At 32.9% G+C, this 22994-nt stretch overlaps 2 protein-coding genes across 6 annotated transcripts in view; one reads left to right on the top strand and one right to left on the bottom strand.

Moving 5' to 3' along the window:
• The window catches only part of LOC138125991 (uncharacterized), a 32748-nt gene extending 18521 nt beyond the window's left edge, over positions 1–14227 (top strand). For both annotated transcript variants that reach the window (XM_069041613.1, XM_069041614.1), the window contains exons 3-9: positions 4595–4727; positions 6700–7015; positions 7086–7545; positions 11354–11507; positions 11756–11965; positions 12609–12788; positions 12842–14227. In XM_069041613.1, the coding sequence (XP_068897714.1) occupies positions 4595–4727; positions 6700–7015; positions 7086–7545; positions 11354–11507; positions 11756–11965; positions 12609–12788; positions 12842–14126 (2738 nt within the window). In that variant the 3' untranslated portion in view covers positions 14127–14227. The remainder of the gene's footprint in view (positions 1–4594; positions 4728–6699; positions 7016–7085; positions 7546–11353; positions 11508–11755; positions 11966–12608; positions 12789–12841) is intronic.
• Positions 14123–22994, bottom strand: part of LOC138125997 (uncharacterized) — a 64364-nt gene continuing 55492 nt past the window's right edge. For all 4 annotated transcript variants that reach the window (XM_069041629.1, XM_069041631.1, XM_069041632.1 and 1 more), the window contains one exon: positions 14123–14360. In XM_069041629.1, the coding sequence (XP_068897730.1) occupies positions 14227–14360 (134 nt within the window). In that variant the 3' untranslated portion in view covers positions 14123–14226. The remainder of the gene's footprint in view (positions 14361–22994) is intronic.

Below are 22994 nucleotides of genomic sequence, written 5' to 3'. Positions count from 1 at the left end.
ACTATGCTTGATCTGTTGTTCAAAACCTACGTGTAACTGCAACTTTTTTTGCAATGTCAAGAATGTTCCTAAAAGTCTTTTCTTTCATTTCGACGATGACGAGTCCCGCTCGTGTAGCTGCGCCAATACGTTGCAGATGCAGAGTGTATGCACAGGAGTCAGGATAAATTTCTTGTGATTCCGATTCACTTCATATTTCACTTTTTATTAAGATTTTAAGGTAGTAATATATATTACTCACTTGACGCTACGTCGCCATTTTACCTTCCATCAACAAAGGTTCAATTCATCATATCCCTCCCGTCAATTTCCCATACCCCTTAAGGTTACAATTGGTCTGGAAATTTTCACTCATAAGTCATAACACTCATAACAAACCATATTTCATTCATTACCGGAAGAAGAAACTTCTTGCGTTCCCTGATTTAGATTCTATACATTTGTTCACCTGCCTTTGGCGAAATTATCCCATTTTTGGTTATTTCAAAAGTAGCTGTCACTTTTGACGTCTGTTTCAACAAGTTGACCAGATTAATATTGAAAATAATTTTATTATTAATCGAATTATACGTTGCTTGGCAATTGAGGGAAAGTACTCAATTTTCTCATAAAGAGAAAATTAGATCGAGCTCTATTGGTCAATTTGATTAATTCATAACTAAAAAGCTGTTGCACCCTGAATATTTTTCTAAACGTTTTTTTACCTTCATTACCATCAAGGAATATACAGTTTCAATTTGATCCGCGAGTTCTGGGACACCCTGTATATCAATGTCCGCAATGCAATTTTGATATCAACTCATCTTAAAAAAATATAAAAGAACCGCTTCATCTCAGTTACAAAAGAAAAATCTATAAATAACATAATAATGTTTTTATTATACCTGAATCATAATCCCCGTTTTTGACACTAACGGCCGGTTTCATAATCCGACCCTAAAGACTCCTTTAATAAAATGCGCCTTTAAGGTAAATGCGACTTTAAATCTAAAATAAAGGAGACTGCATTTCATAAACACGGACTATCGAAACATTAGTTAAAATTTGCATTAGTTCGAAAACGAATCATTCACCGTGTGTACGTAGTCATTTTCCTAGGGAATTCTAGGGAATTTTACAGTAAACGTTTGAAAGTTTTGGTAACTCGCAACTGTTTCCCTCGGACTTTGAATTGTATTTCGAGTAGGTATTTTAATTTTTGTTTACATTCTGCATTTTACATTTTGCTAGTGGAGCAGCGCCAAATTAAAACATCCGATTAATAAAAGATTGGGACCAAAAATGCCAAATCCAACCTTTCAAGTGAAGGAGCAATTTTATAAATCTAAAACAAAACTTGTATAAAATAAGATCCTACACTTAAAGAGAAGAGAGGAAAGAGAAGAACATGAAAGGAAAAAACTGTTACCTATTAGACTTAGATTGAATTAGCAAGAAAACAATTGAGCAATAAAAACTAATGAATTCATGGAATATCTTTATTTTCTGAATACCTATAAGTTTCCGAAATGTTGATTTAATTATTCGGTAAGTACCTACTAATTCACAAAAAAAAAACAGCAATTTGTGGCAATGCACTAGCCTAGCGAAATGTCACTTGTCATGTAATTGAGGTTATGTTCCCCATTTAAATCCACCTTTAACGAGATAAAAGGCCAACAACGAGCTTTTAAAGTTAAAGGGGGTTTTAAGGATTTAAAGACGCCTTTAATGAATATGAAACACAATTTTTAGTTAAAGGTGGTTTTAAATTTAAAACCGCTTTTAAAATACATTATGAAACCGGCCGTAAAATGGGTGGGAAAAAGGGCCTTTAAAACACTAAAGCTTTAAGGGTTGCTTAGGCAACAACAAATTCACCTACATTTTGAACAATGATAAATACACATTTATATACAATTTATAACAAATATACATGGCAACGAAACAACAACAATTGACCATCAACGATTAATGACACAGATTACTTCGGAAAAGGTATTCAATTTATTTTTTTTGTTATAATTTTGAGATTGTAATGCGGGTATAATAAAAAATAGCGTATGATACACGTTTATAAGGGCATTTAAACCACTTGCGACGTTAAAAGCACTCCGCTACGCGTCGTGCCCTTAAACTCGTCGCGCGTGCTTTAACTACTTCCTTATAAACAAACTTGTATCATATATACTATTTTTATCCACAATCACATTTTAAAACGACTTTTATTCACTCTTATGAACCGTATTAACTAGTATTTTATCCACTAGTGGAACAAACTACTAGATAAGTGAAAATGAAATGAAACAACAAATAACCTAGCAACCAACACCTCCCGTTCTGAGTTTCACTGAGTTTCAGAAGGGACATTCTTTGTGATATATTAAATAATAATTTGAGCTTGTCATTGTGGATAAAACGTTATATTGCATTCGGGGTTTAGTCGCATTTTATCCACTTAAGAATATTAAACGCTCGTGGGTTCGCACTCGCGTTTAAACATTCTTGCGTGGATAAAATGCTATCTAAAACACTAAACACAATAAATAACTATTATAGTCTGAGTCCTGAAGGGAAAAACAAAAGATTTGAGAATGTATGACTTAAGTAGAATAATCCAGCCGTAAATTGTTACGATAGTTGTCGTTGTCATAAACGAAGATAGAAAATGGTTTTTGTTTGAGAACGGTTCCTAGATGAAAGAGTCACCGTTAAGATCATTTGACGGAGCCTCTGTTCCGTAGATACAGTCCAATATAGGACTTTAAATTGACTCTAAAGGCCTGACTAATAAATCGATAATATTCAATTCTTCACAGAAGGGACGGTACCGACCGTTTCATTGTAATTTTAACTTAAAAGTATTTGACCGTAAGGATCATTTTTGTCTCATTCATAATTCTTTATCAAATCAGGTAGAAACTCCGAACGAATATTCAATCTCTCATCTGTAGGGAGTGTTCTTAGTAAATTCAAATTTAATCGTATTACTTTGAGAAATACAACTACATAATGGCGTTCCCTACATTTGGTGAATTATAGTTTTATTAATTATTAGTCAGGCCTTCAGAGTCAGATTAAAGCCCTATAGCACTGTATTTCACAATTTCTAAGTTAGGTTATGTGAATCTTAGTCTGGGATTATGTGTAATAATAATAAGCAAAGCTGGGCCACACGTTTTCGATGCCTTTACGAGTGTTTTTCACAGCTCCTGTTGATCATAATTTTCTTAAAACATATAATGAATATATTCTCATAACTTTTAAGGATGAATTAATGTTGTTAAATTTCTGATAATGAATTAATTTATTATTAGGACAATATAATTAATGTATGAATCATGATTCATGAATGATCCAATGAAAACACGTAAAGTCCTTAGTTGCATGGCTATCACAGCGATAATAAAAAACAAAAAAATTATTATCTTATTTACATTCGTCGTTACGATTTTTGATTGAAATAAATTTGTCAGTTTGACAAATAAATGAATAATTTTGTATTTCATTCATTATATTGTCTCATCGAATATAACACGTGGTATGATTAATCATGGATGATATTAAATTCGTGAAATTGAAGCAGGACAGCTCAATTTCACTCATAATATCATCGATAATAATCATACCACTAGTTACATTATAGCTGAGTATATTGACAAAAAGGGATGATGTTTTAGTCAAATTTGAAAGCACATTAGTTTAGAGTGTTTAGACTGTAAAATTCAAAATTTTATTAAATTTTCTTGAAATAAAAAAATCCTTAAATAAATAATAATTATTGTTAATATTGGAGTTAAAATTAGAGTCAAAATAACCTCGAATTCAGAACGTTGCGTTTTGTTAAAACAGTATAATAATTCAGGTATATAAAATCTGAAGTGAACTGAAAACACATTTATTTATAAATAATAACACATTATTATTCATTTTCTTAGAGATTTGGCGCGCCTACAGGAGCGATAATCAACATAAAAAAAAGAAAAGTAGGTCCACATCTGATTTTTTTTTAATATTCAACGTTAAGTATACGAGACAATAAGCAGGTCATTCTAATGGAAATGGGAATTATACCTACGTTAAATAACTGTTATATGACTACATTACACATAAATTAGTGTAGATTTTAACGTGATTACATTTTCGTAACATAAGCTCGCGACGACAAATAAAAAGATGATGATTACAGCACGCAAGCTTCTTCTTAATTACTACCATAGCTCGCTCATTCTGTGAATTTGTTAGAAGTAGGTAGTCGGAACGAACGGTACTTAATAAGTTTTGAGAACTACAGTGTTGTTTCCACCTTGTTCTATTACTGGGGTAAAATAGAAATTACATGTATCCGGTGGTTGACGTGCGCATTTTACTTGAACTTGACGCCACTTTCGGTCTATTTTGACAGGACGGGGGTTTTCACAACTGTGACTCTTTCGACAGTGTCTCTGTCATTATTTAAAGTGAATCAAGGTTTTTCTTGAATGAACATACATTTTTTACGCCATGGGAGTTAACGTACCGTACATAATTATAACCAAAATTTTAATTAACGTTACGACATCGATATATTGCGGTTTACAAATTACGAGACTAATTTGCATTTGTTTCTTTCAAGGGACTTCGGTGCCTTGGCTCAGCCCGTCCCTGGAAGCATTAGACGAGCTCAACGACGTTGAAATTTACAAGTCTGTCGTCAATTCTGTAAATGAATGGCAGAAAAGGCAGGAACTGAAGAAAATTAATGGCAGGCAAGTTACGTTTTTATTAACTACAAATAAATAAATGTTACTTCAATAGTTCTTTATTGCTCAAATTATTAACTTATACATTTTGTAATTTGTGTAAGTAATAAATCATTTATAATGTTAGATCCAAAATATTCCGAGACAAGAAGGATTGAGGAGAGCGACATTTTAGTTATTCATTCGACCAGAACCACATCGCTCTAAAAATGATAAAGGGAAACACATAATTAGCAGAGTTGAGCTGAAATCATCTTTACAACTTTTATTACACGTGTGTTAATTTTAACCAGTGGAAGAACTCGCCAACTTATGAAACTTTTTTCTATAACATTTTGAAAAATTCGCAAAAGTTTTCCAAGATTTTTTGCCCCTCAATTTTACCAAACGAGTCATTTTGTAACCATGAGAATTTTAATTTTAATTATTTATTTTTTTCTACAGGGTGATTCACGAATATTGTCTGATTTAGTATGTAAAATATAATTATTTATTATTATTTTTCTGTAATCGGATTACTATGATCACAAAATTTTATTTAAATGGAAAAACAGAGAATTATTCTATGAGAGAGTAATTTGTTTTGCAGGAATAAAGGCGCTAAATCAGACACTATTCGTGAATCACCTTGTATAACAATGTTACTTTTTTGACAATGCTCCGTTTCTATCAGAACAGAAAATTTTCGCCCTTACCCATAGGCAGGTAAACACTTTGATGGCTAATTTATTCCAAATTTTGAATCAATTTGTAAAGCATTCAAATAGAAAAAAAAATCACTTAACAAGCTCTGATACATGTTAAAATTAATACACCTTAATATGCAGGGCATTAAAAACAGCATTTTTAAAGATGAAATTATAAATAAACCAATAACCAAAATGGTAAAATAAGTGCTGAAATATTTATTTTACTTGCTGAATTAACAGTAAATTGGTACTAGAGTTTTCTTGCTTGTATTTCAACATAGAATCATGTGGTGTAAATATTATACTCCATTTTTAAGACACCCTGTATATACCAATACATATATTGGGCGATTCAAAATGATTGTGGATAAGTATGGGAACTAAGTACGAAAATGTATATAGCAATTGTGTGGGTAGGATAGAGTTGACATTTCTTTGACAGTTCATAGTCGCCGCAATTTTGAAAATTGCAAGTTAATGTGCAATGTTACAAAAAAAAAATCAAATAAATACACGCATATGAAATGTCATACAAATCTCAACTCTACCCCACCCACAGAGTCGCCACATACATTTTCGTACACAGTTGCCATACTTATCCACAATCATTTTGAATCACTCAATACATTATATGTTATAAAAACAAAGGATATTAAAAAAACAAATTTAGACATCTTTGTGAAAAATCTGATAGTGATTGTACACATAAAACGAAGATGCAAAAAGGGACCAACATTTAAAAAAGATGGACGTGAAAATACATGTAGCTACCAATAACAATAAAAAATAAATTAAGAGTGATTACGGGAAAGAGGCTACGATACGAAGAGAAATGGTTAAAATGTAAAGATATAAGATGATGTGGTATTGAAATAGTAAAAGAAAGTCAGCAGAAAATATTATTATGAAAGAAGCATTTGCAGTAAGAAAGCAAGTATGTAAATGAAATATTTTCAAACGTCAAAGTAATGTGAGATCAATGTTTGAGTAGTTGTAAAAATAAGATACGTGATTAAATGTAAATATGTAGCTAAGGACCGGTTGCACCAACGTGAGTTAAATTCAACTACAGATTAAATATACGAAAACATTGTTAAAACAATAGGTAATTAAAGTAACGAAGCATTTTAACCTGCTGTTAACTGTAACTGACTTTGGTGCAATCGGCTCTAAGTATTTTTGATAAGAAAATAAAATCCAACAATACCAATTTATTTTTATATTTGAATGAGACACACGGTGTATGTCTGTTTGAGCACGATTTTTAATCGTTGCTTTGTGAATTGCAGGATCAAGCGGGAAGATTCGGAGGTTTGTTATGAGGATCTTGGTTGTTTCGAAGCCTCCGGCCCTTTCGGTTATTTGGACATGCTGCCAAGCAAACCGGAGGAGATCGACACGAAATTTCTCCTATATCCCGGTCACAGTAGAAGACGCAGCGGTTCGAGTCCCGCCGAAGTGCCTTTCACGTCCATCAAAGAAGCTTTTGAATGGGCTAAGCAAGGGTTTAACAAAAGCCTTCCTACCAAAGTCTTGATACACGGATTCGGAAGCGATTGTAGCCATATATGGATCTATGAGATGAGGAGCGCTCTGATGGCGGTGGTAAGTCTTTTGTCATAAATATGTCCTTTAAAGACATCGAATTATCGATCGGTTTATGTTCCACTTACAGGAGGAGGTTAATGTGATCTGCGTCGATTGGGAGAACGGGGCAATACTACCAAATTACGTTAAAGCTACCGCAAACACTAGGCTTGTAGGGAAGCAATTGGCGATGCTCCTTAAGGGATTGGTAGATAATAATGGCTTGTCATTAAGAAATACTCACTTAATAGGGTTCAGCTTGGGAGCTCATGTGGCGGGGTTCGCCGGCGCTGAGTTGGGTAATTTGAGCAGAATTACGGGGTTGGACCCCGCCGGGCCCCTTTTCGAATCGCAAGATCCTAGAGCTAGACTCGACCAGACTGACGCTAGTTTTGTGGATGTCATTCACAGCAACGGAGAGAATCTGATCTTGGGAGGCTTGGGGTCGTATCAGCCGATGGGACACGTGGATTTTTATCCGAACGGAGGCAGAATGCAAAAAGGGTGCAGCAATTTGTTTGTGGGCGCGGTCAGCGACATCATTTGGTGTAAGTTGGTTTCATCTAATCGAGTTACAATAAATTTTAATCTTAATAAAACTGTCACAACCAACAGAGCTCATTTTAATTTTTGTCACACAAAATTTAAGAGTTTGAAAGGAGTACGAACGAAACTGGTTTAGGTACGCCGGGTGCGTAAAAGTGCACACAAATGTCGAAAAATTTGATGAAAATACAGGGTGTTATTGAAATGCGTGACCAAATTTTAACCACGAGCTACTGGCTTCATGTAGAACTCGGAAAAAATATTTAAAAAATTCTATGTCAAAAAATAAAATGACATTTATTTTTTGAGCTACAATTTTTTTTAATTGCTTTTAGTCTTCTACGTTGTCCCACAACATCGTAGGTAAAATTTCCGCACATTTTAAAAATACACCGTGTATATCATATTTTATTAAATGTACGCCAATGCGAAGTAAACTCTAGGAAATATGCTTTAAAACAAGAAAACCGCATTGGTGTACGTTTTATAAAATATGATATTTTTATAATGTGCAATTAAAATAAAATTTTTGCTCAAAAAATAAATGCCACTTTATTTTTCCCATTGAAATTTTTTAAATATTTTTTCCCTAGTTCTACATGAAGCCAGAAGCTCGTGGTTAAAATTTGGTCACGCATTTCAATCACACCTTGTATATTAACTTTATTTTTCAAATAATGGAAACGGGTATCGTATCTGCCTCTTTTCTTTGAATTACTATAAAAGTCACTTTGTTAAAAATGTCTTATCTGATTTATTATTTGAACACTTATTACATACAGGGTGGAACAAAAGTATCAAATATTGGCTGTAACTTTTTAATTTGACAATTTATGAAAAAATGTTTAATATCAAAGTTGATTGGTGTATTATCCTGCATCATCCGGTCTTTCTAGTTTGTTCCTATCTTCTTTTGTTTCGCTGTTATGGCAACCAACTTTGGTTTTTTAAATAGCACCCATACATTTTTTGTGTGATTTTCAAACAAGCGTATCTTTCTGTGTTCATAAATACAGTTTTGCCATTATGGGAAAAAAGAATAAAATTTAAAAAAAGGTGATAAAATCAACTTACTAAGTAATAAAATGCAATATCAAGAATGTTGACAATTTTTGTTGAACGTCATACATGATAATAAACCAAACAATTTTTATATTAAACATTTTTTCATAATTTTTCAAATTAAAAAGTTACAGCGATTATTTGATACTTTTGTTCCACTCGGTATACCGAGTATGACGTTCACAATCGTTCAGAATTATTATGCCACTGGCTAGTAAAAGGCAAATAGTCAAAATCTTTTTTAATATTTAAAATAAATGAGATCAAAGGTGCACCTTTTGAGCCCCCATATTTTCAGATGTAATAAGTATATAATTTTTTAATTAATTTTCTCTTTATTTTCTAACATTGCCCTATTGAGTTATTCCGCAAATTTTGGGGCACCCAAAATAAAAATTTTAATTTTATAGTAAATTGTGTGGCTGTTTTTTGCACATTAAATAATGCCTGTGTTGAACATATAAATTTTTAAAGTTTCTTACCTTTTCGATATCTTGCAAAAATGAAAATTTAGTTTGAATTGTTCAAATGAATGACAACGTCTTCAACGTAGATTTATTGTTTTGAATATACTTTCAAAATTTTTGCTCATTAATTATTACATCTTACATTATTTTCACTATAGTTAATCACACAAAAGGACTCGTTTGGTAAAAATTGGGGTGCAAAAAAATCTTGAAAATCTTTTGCGAATTTGGTAAAATGTTATAGAGAAAAGTTTCATAAATTGGCGAGTTCTTCCACTGGTTAAAATTAACACACATATTCCAGATACACCCTGTATACATTTTTTCTTAGCGGAGTTGACATTGAATAGTCCAATTTTTACCCTTTTGAGGTGACGTCACGATTTCCTTCCTCGCTTTCTCTTTATTGAAACGACATTAACAGAAAAAAACAAAAAAAAAAGCACGTTTATTTATTGGTGGTCACTTTGAGGTTATTTTATGCTTCTGTCAATTTGACAATTTTTAATTTCTTTCACTTATTACATTGATTACAAACATAACCTTTCGAAGCAATTGTCAACAAATTTGACACATTTATAGTTATTTATGATCAATTCAAATTTGTTTCTGATCCTAGCTCAAACATACGTAAAGGTACTAGATAATGACGTCATCGCAAAAGGGTAAAAATTGGACTATACAGGGCTGTTTTCGAAGTTGAGGCGTTCCTTTTAACATGTGATAGTATGCGTTGTTCTAAAGAATTTTAGCCAAAATCACTTTAGTAAAATGTGTACGGCAATGAAGATACAATATGTTAATTTTTTTCAAATTTTTGAAACCGGTCCTGCTCAAATTTGCGCTGATTTGTTAGAAATTGGAATTGACAAAAAAAAATCAACTGAGCATGGACGTTAATAATCACAACTACTGTCAGAGTTGTCATCTAATTAGTCGAAATGGCTTTATTATTAGGAAAATAATGAGCTCACAGATATGTTGCAAATGCATGGGCAATGTTATCACGTTATCAGAATGCATCTGCAGCGTCCAGAGAGTATTGTAAAGCGATTTCCGGAAAGACACCATTCTGGGCCAGGTTAGTTATTAATCTACTACAGCGGAGAAATGGACAGGACCGGACTCAAAATTTTATAAAACAATAAAAATATACAATCAATTATCTCAGTTAATATAAACATTTTACTAAGAAGATTTAGGCTAAAATTCTTGAGAATAATGTGTAGTACCTCGTGTTACAAGGAACGCGTCAACTTCGAGAACACTCTGTATTAACGTTATTTATTCACAAAATATCAAAAAGTCCACATTCAGTACGGATCAATTCCTCTCATTTTTACGTGAAAGAGTTTGGTTCTGTGATTTGCATGGTCAACAAGGTCTGAACACGTTCGACTTTTCTCTGTGGCGTTACTAAAAAGATAAAGTTTCGATAACTTCACCAGAAACGATTTTGATTTTAATAATTAATCACTAGAAATTCCTCTTAACATAAAAGTCAATGCAATGAAAGACCTTAGGAGAACTGTGATGTTCGTTGAAAATAATGTAAAATTTTCAGTATTTTATCAGTTAATGTTATTAATTTTTTTAACAGAAATGAATTAGTTTGCTTATTATTATTAATTTACTATACAGGGTGATTCGGAAATAGGTTTGAAAAAAAAACCCGGTAATTGGTGATGATGAGAAGTTATAGACAAAAAAATTTTCTTATAAAAGTTTTTTCGTTTTCGAGATACAAATGATGAAAATTTGGTCAAAATTGCTAGTACGCTGATGAGTTAAAGGTGATTATCTGATTTTCTTGGTAGTTTAACAACAATAATAATCAAAGGTAAAATGTGTCCGTCAGTCACAAACGTAACATTACTCCTCTCGATCATTTCCATAGAAACATCTACAAAGCAGTGTGCTTGCACCTACAACTTTATTATGGAGTTGATGTAACAATGGTTGCTAATGAAGTGAACAAATTCGGACAAATTTTCCTTATTCATATAATACATATAAAAAAAGAAATAAATAAAAATCAAAAAGTTGACTACCGCTGCTATATAAACGATTTCAATTAACGTATCGATCGTCGCGATACCGTCTACATTAATAGCTCTAGAACTCGGGGCGAATTTTGTCATCCATCCTGTACATATAATCAATATACGTTTCATTCAATTTACTGATTATTTATTCTCATTCAGATTACAGTTTATAAATATTGGTTTTATTTTGTTTTGTTTGTCGTGACACGCTTTGCGGTAAATACGTTGAATTTTAGCATCTGCCGTCGAGGGACGGTCGCTTTGTAACCATAGACGAGCCTATAAGTTCTTTACCGACTCGGTTTCTCCTCGATGTCATTTTCCGGCATTCCCTTGTGAATCATATGAAGATTTCCTTTCGGGAAAGTGCTTTCCATGCACCGATGAGAGGTAAGGATTGTTTTCAATATCATAAATCAGCCGGGGAAAAATATTTCGAAAGATACATTTCGTGAATTGTTTGCGTCTGCATTCTGAATACCAACTAGATTTTTTATATTTTCGACTTCCAAACGCGGTTTTTATTTTTCCTCGTAACTTATTCATTGTTATGTCGAGATTCCGGTCGCTTCTAAATTGTTAACAAGATAATGGAACTTTTGAACGATTATTGACATGTTTTCGTTCAATTTTTCAAGGGGCTGCGGAAATATGGGATACTATGCTGACAGGTCCAAAGGACGGGGACAGTTATATTTAATCACCAGAGATGAGGAGCCCTTCTGTGCTCATCAGTATCATGTCAAGATCGAAACTTCGCCGAGTCCTGTCCCTATTGTGTCTTATGGGAAAATTCAACTAACTTTAATCGGGGACTCCAGCCTTAATGAAACCTTTATGATGACAAGGTAAGCAATATAAGAGGGATAGCATCTTTTTTGCTCTGATTATTTATTCACAGTTTAATTTCCATTATTCTGATATAATGCTTTAATTCTTGCGATTCACCTTTTTTTACTTATTGCGTACTGATCACCTATGCAAATTGTCTATAAAAGAACGTAGGTATATCACGAGTCCTGTGGAATTCGAAATTCGAATATATTTGATTTTTGCCGTTCTGTAGCATAATGTGGTACCAAATAGAAAAACAGAGGTTATGTAAGTTTATTAATGGCAGGTTTTTAATAAAGGCTGTTGTAAGATGAAAAGTAATTAAACTATAGAAAAACTGAAGAAAATCACAAGCAAAACAATTGAGACGTCGAATTCACAACTGACACGCAGATTTAATAATTTGACATTTGACTGTTGACATCTGATATCACGGTTTTAACGGCTCGACATAGTTGGACACAATAAAATTAAAGAGCCGCACTATTTCACTTGGAGTCTTGATATAAGTTCTTTTATAGACACTTTACTATACATTTATTTTATTTTTTTGTCTACAGTTTCGGCTTTATTGATGTATTTTCCTATTTTCCATCAGATGAAGGTTTCACATTCTATTTTACAAATTTGTTATGTAAAATTATTCTTTTCTGACAGAAAAGAAGATGAGGAGATGAAACTAGGTGAATCCATCTCACGTATCTTAGTGCCACATCCAATTTTATCAGAGCCATCCAGTATCCAGATCCTCTACACTGCATACAGTGGGTGGCTATCATCTGGATTAACTCAGTGGCGTATGGACAAAGTTACCATAAGTGATAGTTTTGGGAAAACGTAAGTCACAGCACTTTTGCAAGATGCAGTTGTGGCATTTTTTTCTCTTCCAGGTCTTCAGTTTGTAAGAAGAATTTAGTTTTAGACTCAGGCGTACCAGTGATATTACGTCTTTATCCAGGAGAATGTAACTTACCTGGTGGTTATCCAAAGAAAGAAGCACAAGATAGGATTCATGACAGCAATCCGTTGAACCTTCCCTTGAACGTTTCTTCGAACGTAAAGACTTTCATTCCAACTCCAGTAGTCCGAATTGGACCTGAAGACCTAGAGAAAGAGTACAAAAAAGATAAAGGCGTTACAAATTCTATTGACTGGAAAAGAGATGACGACAATCGAGTATCCGACATTGAAGAAGCTGAGACTAGTCGCGCTTTTAACACAAAAACGATCAAATCAGATAAACCTAAAGATGGTTTAATTAAGGAGATTGTTGAGCCGATTCTTAAGCCTCATTCGAACAAAATCGGTCGGTCCCATGATCCCGATAAAGATAAGCCGGAAATAACAGAGCCTATTTTGGGACCGACGACGTCGCGGAACTTTGGAGCTTTTAGGCTGGAACCGGCCGTCAAGAACGACTTTATTTCGCGAATTACTAACGGCAATAAAGAGATTTCTTACAATTTTTACGACGTAGAAGACCAAAATGAGTGGATTCCCTCGCTACCTCCTGTTAAGCCAAAAGAGAGCAAATGGAAGCGAGAGGATGGGTCCAAAGCCATCAAGAACGAGGACAACCCGTTGGAGGTAATTGCGATGACAGTACAATTTCTACCGCAGAGACTCGCAAAGATGTTTGAACAAGCCGAAAAGTACGCAAGAGAAACGATTTTACCTCTAGTAAGCACTTACACTCCGAAATTTATTAGTGATATTATTACTCCCAGAGAGAAACCGAAGTATGTACCTTTGTCATATGATGAAACGACAAAAAGTTCAAGTACAACAAAGATTCCACGTCCGAGTAGTGCAAAGAGGAATCTCGATAACAAAAAGTTCGACCCGCCTCCTGCTTTGAACGTTGACTCAACTACCAGGAAAATATCGACCACTCCGTACACGCACATCCAGAAAATTAAAAGAAAAAGTGATAAAGTCGAAACTACGACGCAAGCAGTCGCAGAAACTACGGCAGCAAGTGAAACGAGTAGGAAGGCGAGGGACGACATGCATGCCCGGAAAAACATCCTGGATATGAAATTGGAATCGATAAAGGACGATTTACTTGTGACCACAACAAAAAAATCCAAAGCTATTTATATAGACTTACCTGTTTTCGACGTCAGTCCAAAAGTTAAATATATACCCGTATCGTTAAAAGACTCAAAAAGCTAGATTAATTATTTATTTTTTATTTAAATTCTGTAAATAATTTGTTTTTATACGACTGTTGTTTATTGTATAAATTTTGTAAAATAAAAATTGTGTAAAACATTTATGGGGGACTGTCGACCTCGCTGAATGAATCTAGGAATCTTTCCAAGTCAGCCAACCGTTTGGCTTCACGTTGAATGTGTCGCAGATGGCTCCATCTTAGTTGTTTCAGTTGTTTCAAGTACAGGGGTTCCTCTGTAAAAAACATATCACACGTGTCTTCTCTCATTACTTTAAGTAAAGCGCAGTTATATTCAAAACGTTAGAAAATGATAAATTCGTTCCAACAAGATTACAGGAATACACAATTTTGTTATGCTGTATCTTTGATCCACCTTGGCAGTTCTAAAATTTTGAATGAATCAAATTTATGAGACGTAATTTGTTTAACGGAGTAGTGTCTGGTTTTTGCGGTTTATATAAATTCTAAAAAATGAAAACTTTCTAGAACTATCGGGCCTTCAAATATACAGTGAGCGGCAAAAGTATGGAATAAATTACTTAAAAATTAAACAAAATGTTTTTCAAAAAAATCTTTGGACAGGTCAATTTTAGTTTATAAAAATACATGTTTTAGTATCAAAGAAAATTTCAAGCATCATTTGTTTTCGAGTTATGACGTCATCGATACTTTTTTTAAATGGAAACCCCCTATTTGTTTTCTTGATTCTGGTAGCCCTTTTAATTGTCTAAATGAGAGTATAAAAATTGAGGTAAGTACAATTTTCCACTGTACCTACTAGATTTCTATGAAGCCGATGGTACCTTGCATAACAATTTTTTTTTGAGAAATTGACAAATTTTACTTCAAAAATTTAAATTAATTTTAATGTAAAAACTTTAATTGACCTCAAATAAAAACAAACAATAAAATTTAACGCAAATGTTGAAATTGCCCCCCGCCAACTCATCGACACGAGTGTAAAGACTTTGTGCACTGCGCTCAATAATGTCAGGGCTGATTTGTTCCATTTCAGCGCGAATTCTCTGCCGTAAATCTTCTACACAAAATAAACCCTCGATTTTAAATGACCCCATAGAAAAAAATTTAAAGGGGTTAAGTCGGTGGAAAGTGCTGGCTACTCAATTGGTCCCCGCTGTCCTATTCATTCGCGGGAAATGTAATGTCAAGATATTGACGGACTGCTATGCCAAAATGAGGAGGCATTTCTTGAAACTAAATATTTTCATGGGGTATATCGCCATCTTCATTATTGGGAAAAACAAGTGACAGAGCTGGCAGTAACTCCAAACGCAAAAAATTTAAATATCTAGCAGCAGTCAGGTTTCCTTCAAAAAAGTAAGGTCCTACAAACGCCGTCCTATGATTCCCACCCATACATTTAATTTACTTTTGCGTTGAGTGTGAAATTCTTGAGTCAAATGTACTGATTCATTCAAACAAAAGTGGCTTCTTCAGAAAAAATAATTAATAATTAATTCTTCTCAAAACTACAAACGACGGTCTGGATCATTCTCATTTCACTCGTGTATCAGTTGCAGTTTGTGTGGGTGTGATACTTTGCTTGATTAAATATGTTTAAAACAGAAGATTGGGGCACATTGTTATTGAGGGCAAGTTGGCTTGTCCTTGTAGATGTGTGAGGATTTTCGTCAGTTTCAAGTTACACATTTCATTTCATTTCTTTGTTTACCGAGATCGACCTTGTAGTGGCAAATCTTTTACACATCCAGTTTCTGTCTATTTGGCAACAATTTTACTCACTGTAGATCTTGTCATTGGGGGTCTATTAGAATATTCTAAAAAAGCGAAATAACGAAATTATTACCCAATATTTAACCGGTGGCCGAAAAATTGAAATTAACAACAAAATTAGATGTGGAGGCTACAGTTTTTTCAGATCTATTTAAAAATTACATTACCAAAATTTTTGAAAACCAAATCGATTTGAAAAAGTCTTTAAAATGACGTAACTTTAGATCCCACAATTAAACATTTAAATCGCAAAAGACATACGGTTTCAAATCCATGGACGACTCGATTACAAACTAATTTGATCGCTCAATATTATTGAACATTGAAGTATCGAGCGATCAAATTAATTCTTTGCGATTGATATGTCCAGATCTAACCTGTGTTTCAAGCTATGTTTATTGCAGCGAGGAGTTCAAGTAACGACATACGATTTCGGATTCATGAATAACTAGATTACAAATTAATTTGATCGCTCGATACTAATAATATTACAACAGGAATTATTGGTGCCTTAAAATTTAAAAATTGTCATTTTACTGCAAAAGAAAATAAATGAGTTCATGTCCGATTTTTTTTTGTGGTCTCCTTGAAGATAAAATAGTATAGTCCAAGAGCCCGAATTCAAGTCAGGGTGACAAATAGTTGATGCAGCGCAAATGTGTAGCTATCTTTGCCCTACACATTAATTACTAATATGCGTCATCTTTCTCAAACTTGCAATTTTGTGCCGTTACCATGACAATACAAGTTGCAAGTCAACTTAAAATCGGCCTCCAAGTCAGTAGAATTATAGCATATATTTTTAGTTATAAAATTCATGTGGATGATAATATGTTATGCATAATACAGACAGGTGATTCTGATATAATGGAAAAAAAAATGTGGACTATCCTTGACACAAAATAATTCTGTGTAAATGACTTTTGGAGATGAAATTACCCCATAGTCGTGTATTTTCGCCGTCTGTGAATAGTAAAAATTTGTTCACTTCATTAGCAACCATTATTACGAGTACATCAACACCACAATAAAGTCATAGGTGCAAGCACACTGCTTTTTAAATGTTTCTTTGGAAATGATCGAAAGGATTAATGTCACAGGTAAACGTTAAACTTTGTGACTGACGAGCACCTTTTACCTTTGATTATTATTATTGTTGCTAAATTTTCAATCTCGAAAACGAAAAAACTTTTTTAGGCACCCTTAATGAAAAAGGTAATTTTACGTACTCCATTGCGGACAAGAAGTAACTCTTTTTCAAACGCACTTTTTCGTACGCACTTTTTCGGACGCACTTTTCAGGGCATGGACCGTGGCGCCACCTGTTGGTTTGTTTAGTAAGTTAACAACGAAACCGACAAAACCGAGTAAACCGACTGAAAACAAATGAGTATTTGACAGTTAAATTTAACCAAACTATTTTATTTGCCCGAAAAAGTGTTGTATCGTTTATTTCTGGTGTTTATTTGGTGCACAATAAGGAAATGAACGTTCATATAATCGATAGCAACAGCGTGATGAAGAAATATCTAATACAACAGCCAAAGTGATGTCTAATACGCCGCCGGACATCGCAGATGATAATCGTAATAATTGTCCTGTCATCATAAATTATATAAATAAGTGATTGTACTGCAAATAGTAAATATAAAAAATACTAAGTATAAAAAATTGTTAATATGTATGTATTAATAAATGTATCTACATATTTGAAAAAAGTAGATACAAAATAAATTTGTAATTTTTCCAATGATGTCTTTTGCTTTGTAGTTCGTGCGGTGCCTAAAATTTACTGTGCGCCTCTGCCAAAAGTGCCTTTGTCCTCGCCTGTTTTAAGCCTCGGCTATGCCTCGCTGAGAAAACCCAGACTCGGGCGAAAAAGATGCACTTTTGGCCTTGATACACAAAAAACTATTTTAAGAAAAAAGTTTTGTCTATGACTTCTTCTCATCATCAATCACCAATTGCCGTTTTTTTTTCCAAACTTAATTCAGAATTATCCTGTATAAATCAAGAAGATTCAATTAATCTAGCAGATATACGTATTTTTTAGTAGTTTTCCGTTTTATCCAAAATTTTTACTGAATTTTAAACGTTGAACTTTTGCAATACATTTATAATTAACCTTAGATTTTTGTTTGTTTTTGTATGAGGTCAATTAAAATTTTTACATTAAAAATTAAATTAAATTCATTTATCCTTTAGGCAGAAGGCAGAAGGTCTATTAGAACGAGGAGAAAAAACTGATGGTTGTCATTTAAAAAATTGGTGATGACGTCATTGTGCTAAAACTAATGACATTATGTAAACAAACTGAACGTCACAGGATGGCATTTTTCGAAATAAAATCGATCTATCCGAGCGATTTTCTTAAAAACATCATATATCCCTACTACGAATTTTGTTCTAAACCTTATGATCACATCACGCTGTATGTAATGCATCTAATGTTGCCATCGAGCATTTATTCCACAGTTTGTTGTAAAAACTGTGATTCTTAGACAATTTACCTTAAAGTGCAGATCCTACGCTTTTCTCAAAATCCTTTGAAAGTATTTATAATTCGCTAATGTCTTAAAACTTGAAATTTTACAACCGGTACACAACTAACCTGCATAATTGCGGCTCAACAACTATTTTAAATGAAGTTGGTTCCTCGGTTCGGTAAAGTACACAAACTTAGTTTCGGTGTAGAATTACACTTTCACCAACCAACATTTAACTTTTGTTTCACACCCTGACAGTAGTTAAGATACTTGTAATTGTACTTTTTCACAAAGTAATTTGTAATTTACCTAGACAATTTGGTATTTATATAGAAGACAAATCAACGAAAGCTAGATGCAAGAATACAAGTAGGTATTAGTCAACTAAAATGAAAGTACAAAATTTTTCAATAGTCTGCAGAATTTGTTTCAACTGTACAGGGGTGATTCAAGTTTTACCGCCCGCACGATTAACCCTATTAAAAAAATAGTAAAAATTACGATTGTGATACATTGTTTGTTTTCAGAATTAAAATCCCATCAGAATCACGATACACTTACAACGGTATGCCAGCGCGCATCCGAACGTCCTGTCTGACGTCATATGCGAGGCAAGAGCCCATGAGTTCTTTTAACTGGTTATTGCATTGATGGAAAACACCTACTTCTAATTGATTTAAAATTCTCAAAAAATTCAGGAATGATTATGTATCGCTGTAGAACATTTTGTAAAAATTTCAAATTTTTTACTGAAACAGGTAAATATTTCGGTTTAATTCAATAACAGCTAGGTAAATACATTAATTTACACAATTTTTCACTGAGAGTCCTTTCAAACATGTAGGAAAAATTTAGTGTCATTAAGATCATGAAAACATTACCGGTTTTTGAAATAAATGGAATTTGATGTTAAAGTGCAGAATTCTGCCATGATTTATTATTAAATTGGGCGATCCACAAAAGAGATTGATATGGACTGTTTATGGTACCTTTTATGTAGTAATATATATATACCCTTTATGGACTTAAGAATTACTAGAAAAGTTCCTAACTGTATTCGTAGTAAATCGCGGTAATTTTTCTCTGTTAAAATTGGAATAATTCAAAAAGTAATAATTTACTTTTAATAAAATTTAGGTAATTATTTGTGCTTATTTTTTTTTTATAATACATAGTTAAATTGGGATATTTTCAATGATGGGGAGTGCTATGGTCACCATGGCAACCGAATTGTTTTGTTTAAATAAATTATTGAAAAGTTTGCGCTACTTCCATGTTGTGTTTTTGTCGGTTGTTTTACCTGTTAAAATTTTTAATTTGACAATACGAGATACTAATTCAAAATACTGTTAAAATTTTGACAATTTTTTATAACGTACATTTTTTTTTCTAAAAAATAACATCATTTTTCATTAAAATCTTATTTCCTATGTTTAATGTTTTGTTTGTCGGATATTCTTTGGCAAAGAATAATTTAAATAGCACCTACCAATACAACATGATACCAAAAAAAAATTCAAAGACAAATAACAACAATAACAAATTCAAAGTGAGTCGCGAGGTGAGTCGTTTTTTGTGCCGGTCAGTGTATTTATAATAGTACATACATAATATCATAATTTTTTTATAGTGATATAATAATATATGTAATATAACAATATATTTAATATGTATAAAAGTCTATTAATCTTATTTTTACTACCAATTTTCATGAAATACAATGATACCAGCCATAAGCTCCTTTATAAGTGCCTCGCACATGATGTCATGCGCAGTGCTGGCCAGTTCTCGCACAGCTACTTGTCATACCGTTGTAAGTGTATCGTGCATCAGAATTACTAAAAAAATTTGAAAAAAAAATATTTTGACAGTTTAGTCTTGAAGCTCTTGGAGCTATATGTAAATTTATTAAGCCGTTTTGTATCGTATTAACAACCATTTAATTTGGTGTATAGATAATTAAAATCCCCCGATAAATAAGGGAGCTACCGACTTGTTTTTCTTTGGGGACATCCTGTATAAGGCTTCAAATGTGTGCAGTCAATTTTCCCATATCACTTCATTCATGGCCATAAAATTTAAAAAATTGATTTTTACCAAAAAAAAATTTTTTTCTACAATCGATGTAGAAAGTAGGTCTTCGCGCTTGCATTTGACAACGCAAAGTTTACGTTTTCCGAGGACTGTCACTGTTGAGGAAGCGTTTTCGTGTACACCTCCCGAAATTGTAAGTGCAGCAAAAGAACCAGAATGCACACTTCTAGAGCATAGAGTACTTTTCAAAAACCGTAATTTTTAATGTCAATATTGTGAATAATTAGTTTCTGATTTTAAGAAGGTAGAGATATTTTCATATTTGATGGCGGAAACAAAAGACTGAGAAATGTCACAAATATGTATTGTCAGTGTCAGATTTCTCAAAGACGTTCGTGATTTCGACAGAAATGCAGCAAATTGGCAATAAGAAAGTTATTCATCGTCGAACTAGAGAAATAATTTGTAATACGTTTGATTATATGAGAATAACTTTTCCTTTTGAACCACTGACAAAAATTGGTTTCCTTAGAATTTATTTTTTCAATCTATTTAGCGAAAATTTAAATTTACCTAGACATTCCTTTTTACGGCGTTTATGAGAAATTTGACACTGACAATACAATTTTCTGACATTTCTCAGTCTTTTGTTTCCGCCACCAAATATGAAAATATCTCTATTACATTGATTTGGTCCAAATAAAAGAATATGTAGTAGCCATAGTTGCGATTGTAGAAAAAATCTTGTGTGTTGCGAGCGTAAATGTACTATCGGTGGACATTAAAAGCTGGGACATCCAAAATTTGCTCATTGTGTATCAGACTTTTGAATTGTCACTCAAAATAAAAATTGTCATTTAAGAACTGAACCTTAACTTGATGTTTCTGACAATATGTCATTAGTATGTCATAATTTTTATAACCTGATTTATAAAAAGTCAAATTTACACGATGTATATTTCTGATTTTTGACTTTATACAAATTTGATGTTTGTCCCAGTTTTTTATGTCCTCCGATAGTACATTGTCGATTTCGATCGACAATTAGTGCGATTCTGTTTAAAAATTTAGCAATATTGTTATTGAACAACATTGATTTTGCATAGATACAATAGCCATATTGGTAAATTTTAAAACAGAATCGCACCATGTATCACTTTGCGCTCTTAATACACAAATAGCTATTTCCGTGCACGCTCATAATTCACAATTAATTCAAAGAACATATTTATGAAATTCGCATCAAAAGAAAATGATTCGGTTTTAAATTATTCTAATTTTAATATTAACAGCGAAAAATGATCAAGATTTACAATTGCAGTGTCATAAATAAATACTTCATTGTTGGGAAACATCTGTTGAGAACTTTTCCAGTAATTCTTTAGACCGTTTAAGTGACCGCTCAATTTAATAATAAATCATAGCCAAATTTTGCACTTTAATATCGAATTCCATTTATTTCAAAAACCGGTGATGCTTTCATGATTTCAATGAAATCAAATTTTTACCAAATGTTTGAAAGGACTCTCAGTGAAAAATTATGTAAATTAATCTAGCGGTTATTGAATGAAAACGAAATATGTATTTACTGGTTTTATTAAAAAATTTGAAATTTTTACAGAATGTTCTACAGCGTTACACAATCATTCCTGAATTTTTTGAGAATTTCAAATCGATTAGAAGTATGTGTTTTCGCTCGGGCGGTAAAACTTGAATCACCCTGTACATAATACGTCACATGGTATCAATGAAAGCATAAGAAGAAAATTGAATTAGTTCGAGGAGTTTTTTTAAAATTGTATTAATGATCTAACTTTGGCCTGCCGACAAAAACTTAGTTGGAGTTATGCGTGTTCCACACCTATAACAAGAAAGTGGTCAACATGCGCATTGGGCAGCGAATATCTATAAATCCGAAATTCACGAAGATAAGTATTAAGAAACTAATATTCTTAGTAATGACATTTGTTACTGCTGACCGTTAGTAGTTTATAAATAATCTGTGCTAAAAAAAAAAAAAACACTATCTGTTGATTTAGGTAGTCAAATAGTATTATTCAATGAGAAAGTAACGATGACTATTACTCACGAGGTTGAACTTTGCAGCTCGAACAGTAGGCGAGTGCTGTAATCATCCAAATGAATAATAGACATATCCACGAGTGAAATAGTATATTGTTATATGAGTTGCACAAGACAATCTATTATCGAACGAGAGGGTTTAGAGCACGACGAACGCAGTGAGTGCTCTAAAGGAACGGGTTCGACAACATGTCTTTTGAAACGAGTGTAACATGCTATTTTTTCTACTCGGCTTCATTAATTTAATTTTTTTTAATATAAAATAATTTTCTAGTGACTAGAGTCCCAATACTAATCTACCCCCTTAATAGTTTATTTTGATCCAAAACATGGATTCAGGTTCAAATGACATCGCATTTAACATTGAAATTTATTATCAATACAAACCCCATATTCAATAATCACTAGAAACGATGCTACCTATAAAATTGATCTTTGTGAAACTGTTTTAGGTGTCAGCAAAGTAGAAAAAGTATTTTTTGCACGACCTCTATGTAATGAGCAACAACT

This window comes from Tenebrio molitor, chromosome 3 (assembly GCF_963966145.1).
Source record: "Tenebrio molitor chromosome 3, icTenMoli1.1, whole genome shotgun sequence".
In the NCBI taxonomy this organism is placed as follows: Eukaryota; Metazoa; Arthropoda; class Insecta; order Coleoptera; family Tenebrionidae; genus Tenebrio; species Tenebrio molitor.
Note: the sequence above shows the minus strand (reverse complement) of the source record. Positions and strands in the feature narration are given on the sequence as shown.